Source organism: Panthera pardus, unplaced genomic scaffold, assembly GCF_024362965.1.
Source record: "Panthera pardus isolate Hobbes unplaced genomic scaffold, ASM2436296v1 HiC_scaffold_22, whole genome shotgun sequence".
In the NCBI taxonomy this organism is placed as follows: Eukaryota; Metazoa; Chordata; class Mammalia; order Carnivora; family Felidae; genus Panthera; species Panthera pardus.
Window position 1 is genome coordinate 54,016,072 of NW_026526788.1, and position 16,269 is coordinate 54,032,340.

A 16,269-nucleotide genomic window follows, 5' to 3' on the forward strand; every position below is an offset into this window, starting at 1 on the left:
TAAGACACCAAACTAGCAACAGAGCTAGAACCTAGTGTTCATCCCTGTTTACTTACACATATTTCTACAGCCCCCTAAAAAAGTTTGCAGGGCTTTTTTCTTTTTTTTTTTTTTTGTAATTAAGAAACTACATCAGAAAAATTAATGGCTAAATTAGCTTATTTTTATTTAGGAGTTTTATACCTTTAAGAATGTGCACATTGCCCTTATTTATCTGTCCATTGCTAGTCCTAGAGTGTATGGACTCTGCTCTAGACAGTACTTCACGACTTAATACCGTTGTTAGGCACTGAAGCAATTTATTCAGGCTGGTAGCATGTATCCAACTAGACAGAGAATTGAGAAATCTAGATTCTGGGTCTAGCTCATTCCTTGCCTCGGCTAGGCCATTTTGGAAAATATGCTTAATATCTCTGGGTGACAGTTTCCTGGTCCAAAAACGAGTAGATGCTTTGTTCTCAAGAGTCCTTTCCAGGTGGAACACATCATAACCTTTTGATCCACACAGAATTTTAGTTCTTAATGATCATACAACATAAGATACTAACATTTTCTGACACTCTACTATAGTAAGACATATGTTTTACATCACCACCTTCTTCATCTATGGATATAAAAAAGGTTTCTCAAAAAAATGCCTTGCTATAATTGATGAACTATACTACATTTCTCTATTACTATATTTCATGTTTTAAATTTCATTTCAATACATTAAATTGATTTGATAAGTCACTAATTGGCTACAAATGATAATTTGATAAACATTACTTTAGCCATTTGGAAATAGGGCAAAGGACCAAGGTAGGCATGAGTGATAGACTACCTAGAAAATTATTTCCCATTTATTTATTTTTATTAAAAAATATTTTTTTTAATGTTTATTTTTGGGAGAGAGAGCATGCGAGTAAAGGAAAGGGGGAGAAAGAGGGAGACACAGAATCCGAAGCAGACTCCAGGCTCTGAGCTGTCAGCCCAGAGCCTGACGCGGGGCTCGAACTCACGAACTGTGAGATCATGACCTGAGCCGAAGTCAGATGCTTAGCCGACTGAGCCACCCAGGTGCCCTGATTTTTTTTAAGTTTATTTATTTATTCATTTATTTATTTGTTTAGAGAGATCGTGTGCAAGTGGGGAGGGGCAGAGAGAGAGGGGGGAGAGAGAATCCCAAGCAGGTTCCACAGTGTCAGCACGGAGCTTGACTCAGGGTTCGAATCCACGAACTTGAGATCATGACCCGAGCCGAAATCAAGAGTCAGATAACCCACTCAGTCACCCAGGTGCCCTGAAAATTATTTCCCATTTAAAAAGAACCTTGGCTGGGGGCACCTGGCTGGCTCAGTTGAAAGACCATGTGGCTGTTGATCCAGGGGTTGTGAGTTCGAGCCCCATGGTGGGTGTAGAGATTACTTAAACACATTTTTTAAAAAAACTAAAACAAGAATAAAAATAAGGAGAACGTTGACATTACCTGTATCCAGGAGTTGCTTGAAATTAGGAGGTTTTCATGAAAATAGTTTATCAAGATTGAAAATTTCTTATCATCATACTCAAAACGATTCTGGAAAACAACGGAGCAGATCACATTGCAGGAAGCACAGCCCAGAAGGAAAGTAGGATCACAGAGAGATGCTAAAACAATAAAAGTTAAAGGTTAGAGCACAATTTTCATATAAATCTTAAGTTGACTGTTTTAAACAATTAAGAAGGGTTAACTTCTGGGATTTTTTTTAAGTATAGGAATTCCCTGGACATGTGATCATCACTATAAACTCAACATGCCTAAAATTTATTGTGCTTCCCCAAACAAAGCTGTCTACTCCAGTCTATTTATTTCCCCCCAAGTGTTCTCCTTGGGGAACTCCCCAAGAGTTCCCCCAAGTGTTCCCCAAATAAGAGCCACAAGATAATTCACAAGAATTACTGGGCACAGTCTGGATAAGCATAGGTCGGAAGCATCCAAAATAATGGAACACTGTACTAGTCTGTTAATAATGTTCTTGATAAACATTTATAGATTAAACCTGTAAAAATATTTAATATATTAAGTTGAAATTTTGCAAAACCATATGCGTAGTATAAGCCTCACATCTGTATCCCTCTTCTGCCAGGTCTCCCACCCGTTCTTTGTTGATAGACATCAAAAGTCCAAATGACAGTCATTGAAACTCTATTGCCACCTCCAGAAATTTATTCCAAGGAAGAAAGAAGTGCAAATACTTGTAAAAATGGCATGTTTAATATTAATAGCAGGAAAAAAAAAAGGGGGAAACAACTTGTCTGGACAATATATAACATTGGTTAAAAAACACAATGCCGGGCACCTGGGTGACTCAAATGGTTAAGCACCCGGCTCTTGGTTTTGGTTCAGGTCATGATCTCGAGCTTTTGTGGATTTGAGCCCCGCGTTGGGCTCTGCTGGAGGCGTGGAGCCTGCTTGGGATTCTCTCTCCCTTTCTCTGCCCCTCCCTTACTTGCGCACTCTCTGTTTCTCTCAACATAAATAATAAATTAAAAAAAAATAATATTGAAAAAAAACCACCATGTAGAAAATAGTACTATAATGGGGCAGCTGGGTGGCTCAGTTGGTTAAGCGTCCAACTTCAGCTCAGGGTCATGATCTCTGGTTCATGAGTTTGAGCCCCATGTCGGGCTCTGGGGTGACAGCTCAGAGCCTGGAGCCTGCTTCAGATTCTGTGTCTCCTTCTCTCTCTGCCCCTCCCCTGTTTATACTCTCTCTCTCTCTCAAATATAAACATTACAAAAAATTTTTTAAAAAGAAAATAGTACTATTTCCTTAACAGTGTTCTTGAAAAATATTTAAATATTGAGGTTCAAAAACCATATATGTCTTATGATCCTGATCTTATTCCTTCTCTGCCACGACTCCTGTCTACCCCTTCGTCTTCCACCTCCTCTCCAGTCTGGCAAGTGCATACACAAATACACACACTGAGCCAATTTGTGCTACCGAGGCTCACTCCATTCACATCCATAATCCTCCAGGTGAGCTATATAGCAGCCCTAAGCACCGAGAAGGATTTGGCATGAATCCTAGTGCTGAACCACTCGTGCTTTTTTTTCTCCTGATTTTACTAAGATATGATTGACAGCACTGTGTAAGTTTAAGGTGCACAGCATAATGACTTGACATATATATACTGTGAAATGTTTGCAATGTTCTCAAGAAGTTACTAGAGAAATTACTTCATTTTTCAAGTTATTGTGGCCAAAACTACTAGCTCATTATCCAAATCCCCGTTCTCCTTGCTTTTCTGTGCACACAGAGAACCACATCTCACACTGCGTCTTAGAGCTGGTATGGTCCTGAGACTGAGTTAAAGCCCATGGAATGTCTGCCATTGTCATACCTGGCCTACTGAAAACCTTATTTGCTCTTTTCTTTGTTCTTTGCTCCTTCTGCTACCCTGCAGAGAGATGAATCCTGGGTGACACTAGATGCCATGTGTTGAAGATATCAAGGCTCCTGTCAACCTGGTGCCTGAAAAGGCTATTGTGCCAACCCCTTCACTTCACTACTGTCATGTGAGCAAAAAGTAAACTTCTATGGTGCTTGAGCCATCAGATTTCTCTGTAGTCTATTTGAAAGAGCATATAGTCCTCCCAAACTATTACTGTTAAATACGTAAAGAAATACACACCATTGGTTTTTGTTAATGCTTCCACCAGATACAAGGCCTCCTCTTGAATTCTGTCTTCAATACTCTTCTTCCCCATGCCCATATTCCGCAAAACCATGAGGGAGAAACGCCGAACTTGCTTCCACTGCTCTCCGTTGCTGAAAATAATTCCTATCAGAAAAAAAAAAAAAAAAAAAAAGGGAGGGATGCCTGGGTAGTTTAGTAGGTTAAGGGTCCAACTCTTAATCTCAGCTCAGGTCTTGATCTCAAAGTCATGAGTTCAAGCCCCTCATTGAAAAAAAAAAAAGCCTCCTTAAAAAAGAGAGAGAAGAATGACCTCCATTGCCATCAATTCTAGCTGAGTCTTTATCTCAGCAAATGATAATGACACTGAAGCAGGAATGTAACTATGGTGTGGTGCCAGCCATAAGAATTCCAATGAGCCCTGCTTTACCTGCTTTCTGTTAGCCCAGCCTCGTACCTGTCAAGACTCTGGGTTTTACATGTTACTTAACTCTTCTTCTCCATCTATTAGCTCCTTTAACCTCAGAATAACTCTGTGAACCAAGTGTTTTGTCTCCATTTTACTGGTGATCATGGAGGCAAAATGCTAGCTCTGTGGACCACACAGCTAATACATCATGGTGACTCCAAGTTGTAGGTGAAATTTTCAGGGCTGATTTTTGTATGTTGTAAGTGAATTGTAGGAGAAGCAACAAAAAGAGTCAATTCTCAAGAGAAGGAGAGAGAGCACTTGTGCACTGGAAGGAAGTTCATGAAAATCTATTCCTCTGATAAGAGACACAGCCTCTGCCCTCCTCATTTTAACATTTCCCTTCTGTGTGTAATGTCTCTGCCATGAAATATGGTTTTAACACCAAGGAAGGTCAATACCAGACTTCTGGAAGCCAAGACAATATCAGGAGAAAAAACAATTCTCATAGGATACTTGTCCATAGAGATTTTAAAGAATAGTGTAGAGGAGGAAGTGACTCCATTCAGGCCTTATCTCTTTTTACAGGAACCCAGTGACCCACCAGAGGACTGGACAGTTTAAGGCCAACTCCAGAAACAAATGGAAGACAGTTCAAGTACTTAATATAAAAACCTTTTTAAATTTCTTTTTCTTTCTTCCCTCCCTCTTTCTTTCTTTCTTTCTTTCTTTCTTTCTTTCTTTCTTTCTCTCTCTCTCTCTCTCTCTCTCTCTCTCTCTCTCTCTCTCTCTCTCTTTCTTTCATTGTTGGTCCCCTAGCAACAACTCAGTTCCATTTGGTTCAGCCACCTGAGAACCAAGTGAACTATGTGCCAGGTACTGTTCTAGGGCTTCTTCATATAGAGATAACATATGAGGAGGATCCTATGACCAATTTGGATTTAAAAAGCTTTTTCTAGTATCACTCTCAATCCATGTGTACTCACTATGTGTTTTTCTATAATCCTCTTTCCAGAGCTTATCTGTGTATGTATAAGGATTGTATTCTATTGGATTCAAATATTTCTTATGCCTTTTTTTTTTTGAAGAATAAAAGATTGAAGTCAAGACTGGGAATATTTCAAACCTATGCTGGTTCCATGCACACTATTCAAGTTTCCTAAACTAGTCTCTTAGCAACCATGACTCAGGCCAAAAAGCAAAATGTTTGGTGGCTAGGATAATTGAGTCATTTTCCTTCCTTCTTTTTCTGTCTCTTATTATCTTAACTGAAATGAACATTATCCTAACTGGCCATATTTTCAAATGAACACAAATTTATAGCACATTAATGGTTAGGTGATTTGCTTTCATTGCATTTTATGTTTCATGGAGACACCTTGTCACTTTCCGAATCTAAAATATGGATTAATGATCCTTTATGGAAAAAAATGTTGGAATTATGATATTTTCATAGGCTTCTCTAAATACTTACAATTTCTCAATCCCTTAGTTTATAAGTCTTTGCAACTTACAAACCCACATATGTTCCCCAAATGGAGACATACCTAATCCCTGGATGGATTTGTCCAGCACTGGGAAAGGGCCTCTGCCAGAAAACACCTCACTCTGATCAATTAGAGCTTCCTTTACTGCTTCATATCCGTATATCACCACAGTGGGCTTGATGCCAAAGTACACAGTGAACACAGGGCCGTAACTCTCTGCTAGCTGGGAAAGCAATACAAGGTACAGGAGTAGTGAGAATTTCAAAACTAAAAATGTAGATAAGTCTCTTTACTCAAGAGATATTTTATACTCATTCACGTAATATAAAAGATCTCAACTTCTAGAACTAGTAACTTAATCACATTAAGTGGTAATTATATTAGACACATTGCTATTATTATTATCGTCATCAATAGTTAACCTTTATTCAGCTCCTACTATGTGACAGATATTATATTATGGAATTTATTCATATTCTTTTATTAACTTTTGTCTGCCAAATCTACAGCTGCACCAAATTTCTTTCTTCCTATAGTTACAATAATGTGTTTCTTGTCCTGCTTAAGGGAGGCTCCTCCATCTTGTCCCATGTGTAGACTACCAATCATCCCTCATTATCCACTCTCTACGTCTTTTTAGCACTAGAGACCTCTAAATACATAAGGACATGGCAACATGGTCGCAGACATTTCCCAGCTTCCCTGTGCGGCCATGTGACTAAGTTTTCGTGAACTGATATTAGCAGAAATGATGTGTGCAAATCCTACGCTTTTGTATAAATGGTAATTGCATGCCCTCCATTTCTCCCCCTACCTGGGGACTGAAAGGACAGCATGGAAACAACCTCACTGCCTCCATGCACATGAGAACAATAGCCTAGGTGCCCAGGATGGTCAACTAGAAGACAAAGAAAAACTGGTTCTCTAGATGACCGCAAGGAAGAGAGGCAGCCCAGCAGCACTCACCTCGATCTCATGCTGTGAGATAGAAATAAGCTCTTATCTTCCTGAAGCCATTGTGTTATTGGGGTCTTTCTGTCATGGCAGCTTCTTTGGTATACTAAATAACTCCTTCAACTTGTCCAAGGTTTGAGTCCTCCTGCTACCTTACAATTCATTCTCCATAAAGCAACCAGAGTGCTCTTTTCACAAGGCAAATGTTAACATGAGAGTCCTTTAAGCACGTTAATGGCATCACATTGCTCTTGTGCTAAAGACCAATATTCTTTTTTTTTAATGTTTATTTTTGAGAGAGCGAGAAAGAGAGAGAGATAGAGCACAAGCAGGGGAGGGGCAGAGAGAGAGGGAGACACAGAATCCGAAGCAGGCTCCAGGCTCTGAGCTGCCGGCACAGAGCCTGACGCAGGGCTCGAACTCATGAACCGAGATGGCTTGAGCCGAAGTTGGACACATGAGTGACTGAGGCCACCCAGGTGCCCCAGGACCAATAGTTTTAAAAGCCTTGTAAGACTTGCATTTCTGGCAACTATTTCTCCAATCATATCCCACACCATGTTTTTACCAAATTGGTCCTCTTTCAGAGACAATGACAACTAATTCTCCTCCAGAATGAAACCGCCTGGAATGAACTTCCATCTGCATTTTGTCTGGTTAATGCTTGAACATTCTTTAGATCTCAGCTTCAGCTTCACTTCCTCAGAGAACGCTTTGCTGACATTCCTCCCATTCCTGCTCCACCGAGCTGCATGGCCTCTTTCTATTGTGTCCCTGTTACATGGTTTGTAATCACACACTTATCTGCGTGATTATTTTACAAAACATGCCTACCCTATAGACTATAAATTCCATAATCCAGGGTCTGTTTTTTCTTTTTCATTTACCATTGAAAATCCCCAGCACTGGGGCACCCGGATGGCTCAGTCAGTTAAGCATCCGACTTTTTGATTTTGGCTCAAGTCATGATCTCACAGTACATGAGATCAAGCCCCATGTCAGACTTTGTGCATGGACCCTGCTTGGGATTCTCTCTCTCTCCCTCTGCCCCTCCCCTGCATGCTCTCTCTCTCTGTCTCTCTCAAAAATAAATAAATAAACTTAAAAAAAACCCAAAATCCCCAGCATCTAACAAAGTAGATATTCAATAACTTGTTGAATATATGATATATTGAAGGACCCTACACAAAATAGAACTGTTATTCACATTTTAAAGGAATGGAAATTAACACTGAGAGAGATTTTTAAAACTTGCCCAATGCTGTGAGTTAACAAGCAGATGAGCTAGGGTGCTGACATAATCCTCTTTCAATCTCTTAGTGCAAAACACAGAAAGGGGTTTCCAGAAGCTGTGCTCTGGTAACTAGCTGTCTCAGCAAAGACAGATTTCAGACAATCCCTTCAAGATTTAGAGAGCTACTCCTATATAAATAGCTAGGAATAGAGTAGTTCTTCACACATTCATTGAGCAAATATAATAGAAACAATTCTGGGACCGTATTTCCTTGACTTAAAAAAATGTGTGTTTTTAGGAAATTTTTAGTGTTGTGATCTGTAGATCAGAACTTTTTTTTAAATTGAAAACAGTTTCATTGCCATTAGAGTTTACCAAAGAATAATTACTAAAAAGGGGACCTGCTCACAACATGGACAGGGAATTCCTTCTTTTGGCAATTTTAACAATCATCTCATGGATCTCATCCTCTCTGGCAACCTTCTAGCTGGATACCCAATGAACACTTCTCTTTAAAATCACTTCTTTTCTTTTTAATATGAAATTTATTGTCAAATTGGTTTCCATACAACACCCAGTGCTCATCCCAGCAGGTGCCGTCCTCAATGCCCATCACCCACCCTACCCTCCCTCCCACCCCCCATCAACCCTCAGTTTATTCTCACAGTTTTTATGAGTCTTTTATGGTTTGGCTCTCTCCCTCTCTTTTTTTTTTTTTTTTTTTCCTTCTCCCCCATGGTCTTCTGTTAAGTTTCTCAGCATCCACAAAAGACTGAAAACATATGGTATCTGTCTTTCTCTGTATGACTTATTTCACTTAGCATCACACTCTCCAGTTCCATCCATGTTGCTACAAAAGGCCATATTTCATTCTTTCTCATTGCCAAGTAGTATTCCATTGTGTATATAAACCACAACTTCTTTATCCATTCATTGTTGATAGACATTTCGGCTCTTTCCATTTTTTGGCTATTGTTGATAGTGCTGCTATAAACATTAAGGTGCATGTGCTCCTTCAAATCATCACTCCTGTATCCTTTGGCTAAATACCTAGTAGTGCAGTTACTGGTCGTAGGGTAGTTCTATTTTTAACTTTTGGAGGAGCCTCCATATTGTTTTCCAGAGTGGCAGCACCAGTTTGCATTCCCACCAGCAGTGCAAGAGGGTTCCCGTTTCTCCACATCCTCGCCAGAATCTATAGTCTCCTGATTTGTTCATTTTAGCCAATCTGACTGGCGTGAGGTGATATCTCAGTGTGCTTTTGATTTGTATTTCCTTGATGAGGAGTGATGGGGAATTCTACCAGACATTTAAAGCAGAGATAATACCTATCCTTCTCAAGCTGTTCCAAAAAATAGAAAGGGAAGGAAAACTTCCAGACTCATTCTATGAAGCCAGCATTACTTTGATTCCCAAACCAGACAGAGACCCAGCAAAAAAAGAGAACTACAGGCCAATATCCCTGATGAATTATGGATGCAAAAATTCTCAACAAGATACTAGCAAATCAAATTCAACAGCATATAAAAAGAATTATTCACCACGATCAAGTGGGATTCGTTCCTGGGCTGCAGGGCTGGTTCAACATTCACAAATCAATCAATGTGATACATCACATTAATAAAAGAAAAGAAAAGAACCGTAAGATCCTGTCAATCGATGCAGAAAAAGCATTTGACAAAATTCAGCATCCTTTCTTAATAAAAACCCTTGAGAAAGTCGGAATAGAAGGAACATACTTAAACATCATAAAAGCCATTTATGAAAAGCCCACAGCTAATATTATCCTCAATGGGGAAAAACTGAGAGCTTTCCCCCCCCCCGAGATCAGGAACACGACAGGGACGTCCACTCTCACTGCTGTTGTTTAACATAGTGTTGGAAGTCCTCGCATCAGCAATCAGACAACAAAAGGAAATCAAAGGCATCAAAATTGGCAAAGATGAAGTCAAGCTTTCACTTTTTGCAGACGATATATTATACATGGAAAACCCGATAGACTCCACCAAAAGTCTGCTAGAACTGATACATGAATTCAGCAAAGTCGCAGGATACGAAATTAATGTACAGAAATCAGTTGCATTCTTATACACTAATAATGAAGCAACACAAAGACAAATAAAGAAACTGATCCCATTTACAAGTGCACCAAGAATCATAAAATACCCAGGAATCAACCTAACCAAAGATGTAAAAGAACTGTATGCTGAAAACTATAGAAAGCTTATGAAGGAAATTAAAGAAGACACAAAGAAATGGAAAAACATTCTGTGCTCATGGATTGGAAGAATAAATATTGTTAAAATGTCAGTACTACCCAAAGCTATCTACACATTCAACACAATCCCAATCAAAATTGCACCCCTGCAAATATGGCTGGGACCATATTTTATTTAGATATATGGCTGTAACCGCAAACAGCTGGAAGAAAAGTAATCATACTCACCTTGCTTATGGATTTGCTTACATTATTAGTATTTATCTGCAAAATATTTCCAATGATTGGCAGAGGAGTGGGGCCAGGTGGTAGCTTCCCTTTGGCACGGTTTCTATTCCAGAGAAAATAAAGAATCAAACAAGAAAGATAAATCACCAGAATTATGAAAAGATCCATTGTTGTACCTTGCGTAAATGCAGTTGGAAGCTTGGAATCCAAAGGTTTTATAAATACTAAGTTCCAGCTGATCATCAAACATGCACTAAATCTTCAACCTTTGGGATACTTTTTTATCTTCAGTGGATTTTGACCTATTAGCAAAGAGTAAAACAAAAACAGTCACTTTAGTGTTGATAAATATCTAGGTTTTCATTGGTAATCCCAACTAAAACAGTAACTCTTACTTCTTCAGAGATGGTCATATTTTAACAGTAAAACTGAAAACTATCAGATTTTCAAAGGGCTGGAATTCATGATCTTGACAAATGATGAAAGAGAGTATCTCATGTCAAAAATTACTACTACATGAGCAGAAGAAAGCAGCACTCTCTCAGTGCCTTTTCGCAGAAAATCCAGGAAAAAGCCAGAATTAAGAGATAGTAGGGAGAAGGCAGGGTAAAAAAGAAGAATATACAGAGCTAGTCTTTCCTAAAGAAGAGTAGAGATATCCCAACTCTTGGCAGAGCCCCTTTCTATATGTCAAGAGTTCTTTTTTTTTTAATTAAAAAAATTTTAATGTTTATTTTTGAGAGAGAGAGAGAGAGAGAGCGAGCGTGTGTGTGTATGAGAGTGAGAGAGAGAGAGAGAGAGAGAGCAAGCGAGCGCACGTGCAGGGGAGGGGTAGAGATAGGAAGACACAGAATCCAAAATAAGATCCAGGCTCCTAGCTGTCAGCACAGAGCCTAACACAGGGTTTGAACTCACAAACCATGAGATCATGACCTGAGCATAAGTCTGATGCTTAACCAACTGAGCCACCCAGGTGTCCCAATATATGTGAGGCGTTCTGACACACTTAACTCCCAAAGGGGATGCAGGGTCAAAAGACATTAGAAGACAGGGATCTACCAAGTCAAAGAAAGAAATCACTTAAACAGTGGAAGGTCCTTTGGCTGCATATCACCCCTCCTTCCCCTTGTACATCCATTTCCAATGAGGGTCCTATAACCAGAATACATTGCTTAATCTCACGTGGGTAAGGAAATATACTCCAGAATTCAATACTATAAATATTTGAAAGTGTCTAGAAGCTCAAAGATATGAACAAAACTTCAAGACTCAAAATACATTTGAGGAAATCCGACAAGGCACGACAAATATCACACTTAAGAAACGAGAACATGAGAGTGAGATGATCATGGAAGCTGGGGCCAGTCAGGGGGCCCTGAGAAAGGTGGTTTCGGGATGCCGTCCAAAGTCAACGGCAGTGGCTGGAACCCTGGCTCCATCGCAGGGGCCCTACCTGGAACGTCAGATATTTAGCTTCCTGTGGTATACTGATGAGCAGAACTCTTCCACTACATACCTCAGTTTTGCCTAAGGAGATATATGCAAGAACTTTCTTCAAAAGTGTTGCACCATTAATAAACAAAAGAATATTCAGAGAGGAGAATTATAGGATATTCTATGCAGAAAATGTATGATGTGGTATCAGGAATGGAAGACTACAAGCATTTTGTTCCTTGGCGTAAAAAATCAGATGTAATATCAAAGAGAACCGGATACTGCAAAACACAATTGGAAATTGGGTTTCCACCTGTGTTGGAGCGCTATACATCAGTAGGAACCTTGGTGAAACCACATTTGGTAAAGGCATCCTATACTGATGGGAAGCTTTTCAATCATTTGAAGACTATTTGGCATTTTAGCCCTGGTCTTCCTGGCTACCCAAGAACTTGTACCTTGGATTTTTCAATTTCTTCTGAATTCCGCTCCCTTCTGTACTCTCAGCTTGCCACATCATTTTTCGATGAAGTTGTAAAGCAGATGTTAGTTGCCTTTGAAAGAGGAGCATGTCTGGGACCTCATCAAAATAAAAAGCTTCTGCACAGTGAAGGAAACAATCAGCAAAACTAAAAGGCAACCAACAGAATGGGAGAAGATATTTGCAAATAACATATCAGATAAAGGGTTAGTATCCAAAATCTACAAAGAACTTCTCAAACTCAACACCCAAAAAACAAATAATCCCGTGAAGAAGCGGGCAAAAGACATGAATAGACACTTCTCCAAAGAAGACATCCAGATGGCCAACCGACACATGAAAAAATGCTCAACATCACTCGCTCATCATCAGGGAAATACAAATCAAAACCACAATGAGATACCACCTCACACGTGTCAGAATGGCTAACATTAACAACTCAGGCAGCAACAGATGTTGGCGAGGATGCGGAGAAAGAGGATCTCTTTTGCATTGTTGGTGGGAATGCAAGCTGGTGCAGCCACTCTGGAAAATAGTATGGGGGTTCTTCAAAAAACTAAAAATAGAACTACCCTACGACCCAGCAATTGCACTACTAGGCATTTATCCAAGGGATACAGGTATGCTGTTTTGAAGGGACACATTCACCCCCATGTTTATAGCAGCACTATCAACAATAGCCAAAGTATGGAAAGAGCCCAAATGTCCATGAATAGATGAATGGATGGAGTGAATGGAATAAATGGATAAAGAAAATGTGGTATATATATATACAATGGAGTATTACTCGGCAATCAAAAAGAATGAAATGTTGCCATTTGCAATTATGTGGATGGTACTGGAGGGTATTATGCTAAGTGAAATTAGTCAGAGAAAGACAAAAATCATATTACTTCACTCATATGAGTACTTTAAGAGACAAAACAGATGAACATAAGGGAAGGGAAACAAAAATAATATAAAAACAGGGAGGGGACAAAACAGAAGAGACTCATAAATATGGAGAACTGAGGGTTGCTGGAGGGGTTGTGGGAGGGGGGATGGGCTAAATGGGTAAGGGACATTAAGGAATCTACTCCTGAAGTCACTGCTTCACTATATGGTAACTAATTTGGATGTAAATTTTAAAAAATCAAAAATAAAGTTAAAAAAATGTAATTCTTAAAAAAAAAAGAAAGAAAAGAAAAGAAAAAAGAAAATCATGTAAGCTGTATGGTCCAGAAACAAATATACCTCGGAATTAAGGCTTCATGAAGTTCATCACACATAAAGGGAAAAAAAGGATTGGTCACCTGTTTGTAACCTTAGTTTATTCACTTTTAGGCAGTGCTTTTATCATTTGCTTTCAGAAGTTAGAAAGCATTTGTTAAACCCAGCTTTGATTTTAAGCCTACACCGCTGAGAATTTGCATTTGGAATATGGAACCACGTGTATACAGAATTCATTCAAGTATAATTCATGCAAGTAATGTGCATATTAGCATATTTACAATAATGGGATATCATCACTCTTAAGCAGAAATTGAAACTGTAGACTTAAGCCTTTTAATTATGACCTTACCTGAAAGAGGTTAGTTGAGTTCCTCACACAGTATGTATTATATTAACCATTATCACCTTTAAGTTATTAAATTCAGACTATTTATAACTTATTGTCATAGGGCCTGCCTCTTGGCTTAGGATATTCGAGTAATCATCAGATATTCAAAGTAGAAACTTAGACTTAAAAATACTGTTAATGAGGGTTCCTTGGCACTTTTCTTATTTTTAAATTGTTCTTATGGGTAGTAGTTTATTCAGTGCTATATATAGTGAGATTAACTCCCAGATTAAACAGTGAATATTTTTTTGGTGAGTGGTCCAGAGCTTTAATATATTTTTCTTATAGTTTGCACCCCTCTCCCAGGTACTTTGACTGCTCTTTCAATAATGCTGATTATGTGTCAAATCTTGTCTACAACAGTGGGCAACACCTGAAGATGAGTTGGTTGATATGTCTCCAGCACCATGCATCCCTGTTTTCCATTTATTGTGTGTATTTACTTTCAATAATGTATTTCAAACTGATATTTTTATAAACAAATCAATGTCTAAGGACTGAAATAGTAACTTAATAAAGTTAATTTATTTTTTGTACAGCTAAAAAAAAAAAAAAAACCAACAAAAAAACAAGAACGTTAGGGGTGCCTGGGTGGCCCAGTTGGTTAAGTGTCCAACTTTGGCTCAGGTAATAATCTCAGGGTTCATGGGTTTGGGCTATGTTTCAGGTTCTGCCCTGACAGTGCAGAGCCTGCTTGGGATTCTCTCTCCCACTCCCACTTGCATGCTCTCTCTCTCTCTCTCTCTCTCTCTCTCTCTCTCTCTCTCTCTCTCAATAAATAAAACTTTTTTTTTTTGTTTTTTGTTTTTTTGTTTTTTTTTACTTCATCTTTTATTTTTTTTATTATTTTTTTAAATATATGAAATTTACTGTCAAATTGGTTTCCATACAACACCCAGTGCTCATCCCAAAAGGTGCCCTCCTCAATACCCATCACCCACCCTGCCCTCCCTCCCACCCCCCATCAACCCTCAGTTTGTTCTCAGTTTTTAACAGTCTCTTATGCTTTGGCTCTCTCCCACTCTAACCTCTTTTTTTTTTTTTTTTTCCTTCCCCTCCCCCATGGGTTTCTGTTACGTTTCTCAGGATCCACATAAGAGTGAAACCATATGGTATCTGTCTTTCTCTGTATGGCTTCTCAATAAATAAAACTTAAAAAAAAAAAAAAAGAATACTAATCCCTGAAGAAGTTAACCTTGAGAAAACAAAAATGGTTAAAATAAGTAAAACATCATAAGATATATTTAGCCATTTAAAAAGAACACGTTGGGGCGCCTGGGTGGCTCAGTCGGTTGGGCGTCCGACTTCGGCTCAGGTCACGATCTCACGGACCGTGAGTTCGAGCCCCGCGTCGGGCTCTGGGCTGATGGCTCAGAGCCTGGAGCCTGCTTCCAGTTCTGTGTCTCCCTCTCTCTCTGCCCCTCCCCCGTTCATGCTCTGTCTCTCTCTGTCTCAAAAATAAATAAACGTTAAAAAAACAAAAAAAAGAACACGTTATTAGAAAAAGTTCTTGGTAATTAACAATACGATTACAAAACCTTTTTTTAAGAGAGAGCGAGAGCGAGAGCAGGAGCATGCACAAGCAGGAAGGGGGGCAGAGGGAAGATGGAGAAAGAATCGTAAGCAGGTTCCACGCCCAGCACAGAGCCTGATGCAGGGCTCTATTTCATGACGGTGACATCATGCCCTGGGCCCAAATCAAGCGTCAGACACTTAACTGACTGAGCCACCCACATGCCCCAAAGACGCAGTGCCATCCCAACATATAAGACCCAGTGCCATCCTAACAAGTGTCCTCCTTAATGCCCACCACCTATTTAGCCCATCTCCCCACCCAACACCCTTCAGCATCCTTCAGTTTGTCCTCTGAATTTAAGAGTCTTTTATGGTTGTCTCCCTCTCTGTTTTAATCTTATTTTTGCTTCCCTTCCTTTTGTTCATCTGTTTTGTTTCTTAAATTCCATATATGAGTAAAATCACATATTGGTCTTTTTCTAATTTCACTTAGCATCCACGTTGTTGCAAATGGCAAGATTTCATTCTTTTCGATTGCCAAGTAATATTCCATATATTATATATATGAACCACATCTTCTTTATCCATTCATTGTTGATAGACATTTCGGCTCTTTCCATTTTTTGGCTATTGTTGATAGTGCTGCTATAAACATTAAGGTGCATGTGCTCCTTCAAATCATCACTCCTGTATCCTTTGGCTAAATACCTAGTAGTGCAGTTACTGGTCGTAGGGTAGTTCTATTTTTAACTTTTGGAGGAGCCTCCATATTGTTTTCCAGAGTGGCAGCACCAGTTTGCATTTCCACCAACAGTGCAAGAGGGTTCCCCTTTCTCCACATCCTCGCCAACATCTGTTGTTGCCTGAGTTGTTCATTTTAGCCATTCTGACAGGTGTGAGGTGGTATCTCTTTGTGGTTTTGATTTGTGTTTCCCTGATGATGAGTGATGTTGAGCATTTTTTCATGTGTCTGTTAGCCATCTGGATGTCTTCTTTGGAAAAGAGTCTATTCATGTCTTTTGCCCATTTCTTCACTGGATTATTTGT

General features: G+C 39.3%; 1 protein-coding gene, 1 long non-coding RNA gene and 1 pseudogene across 7 annotated transcripts in view; 2 read left to right on the top strand and 1 right to left on the bottom strand.

Moving 5' to 3' along the window:
* LOC109264684 (uncharacterized) overlaps positions 1-4,794 on the top strand; it is a 32,504-nt gene extending 27,710 nt beyond the window's left edge. For all 3 annotated transcript variants that reach the window (XR_002078830.2, XR_002078828.2, XR_008424891.1), the window contains 2 exons: positions 3,432-3,543; positions 4,660-4,794. This is a non-coding gene — a long non-coding RNA (uncharacterized LOC109264684). The remainder of the gene's footprint in view (positions 1-3,431; positions 3,544-4,659) is intronic.
* The window catches only part of CYP2C21 (cytochrome P450 family 2 subfamily C member 21), a 47,109-nt gene that overhangs the window by 17,953 nt on the left and 12,887 nt on the right, over positions 1-16,269 (bottom strand). For 3 of the 4 annotated variants that reach the window (XR_008424890.1, XM_053909751.1, XM_053909749.1), the window contains 4 exons: positions 10,193-10,494; positions 5,619-5,781; positions 3,660-3,809; positions 1,469-1,629 (listed from right to left, as the gene is read on the bottom strand). Coding sequence is in view for 3 of the 4 variants with exons in the window: in XM_053909751.1 (XP_053765726.1) it covers positions 1,469-1,629; positions 3,660-3,809; positions 5,619-5,781; positions 10,193-10,435 (717 nt within the window). In the remaining variant the exon portion in view is untranslated. Of the gene's footprint in view, positions 1-1,468; positions 1,630-3,659; positions 3,810-5,618; positions 5,782-10,192; positions 10,933-16,269 lie in introns of those variants that run through there. The other variant, XM_053909750.1, reaches the window with a different exon arrangement.
* On the top strand, positions 11,520-14,448 carry LOC109264683 (coenzyme Q-binding protein COQ10 homolog B, mitochondrial-like; annotated as a pseudogene).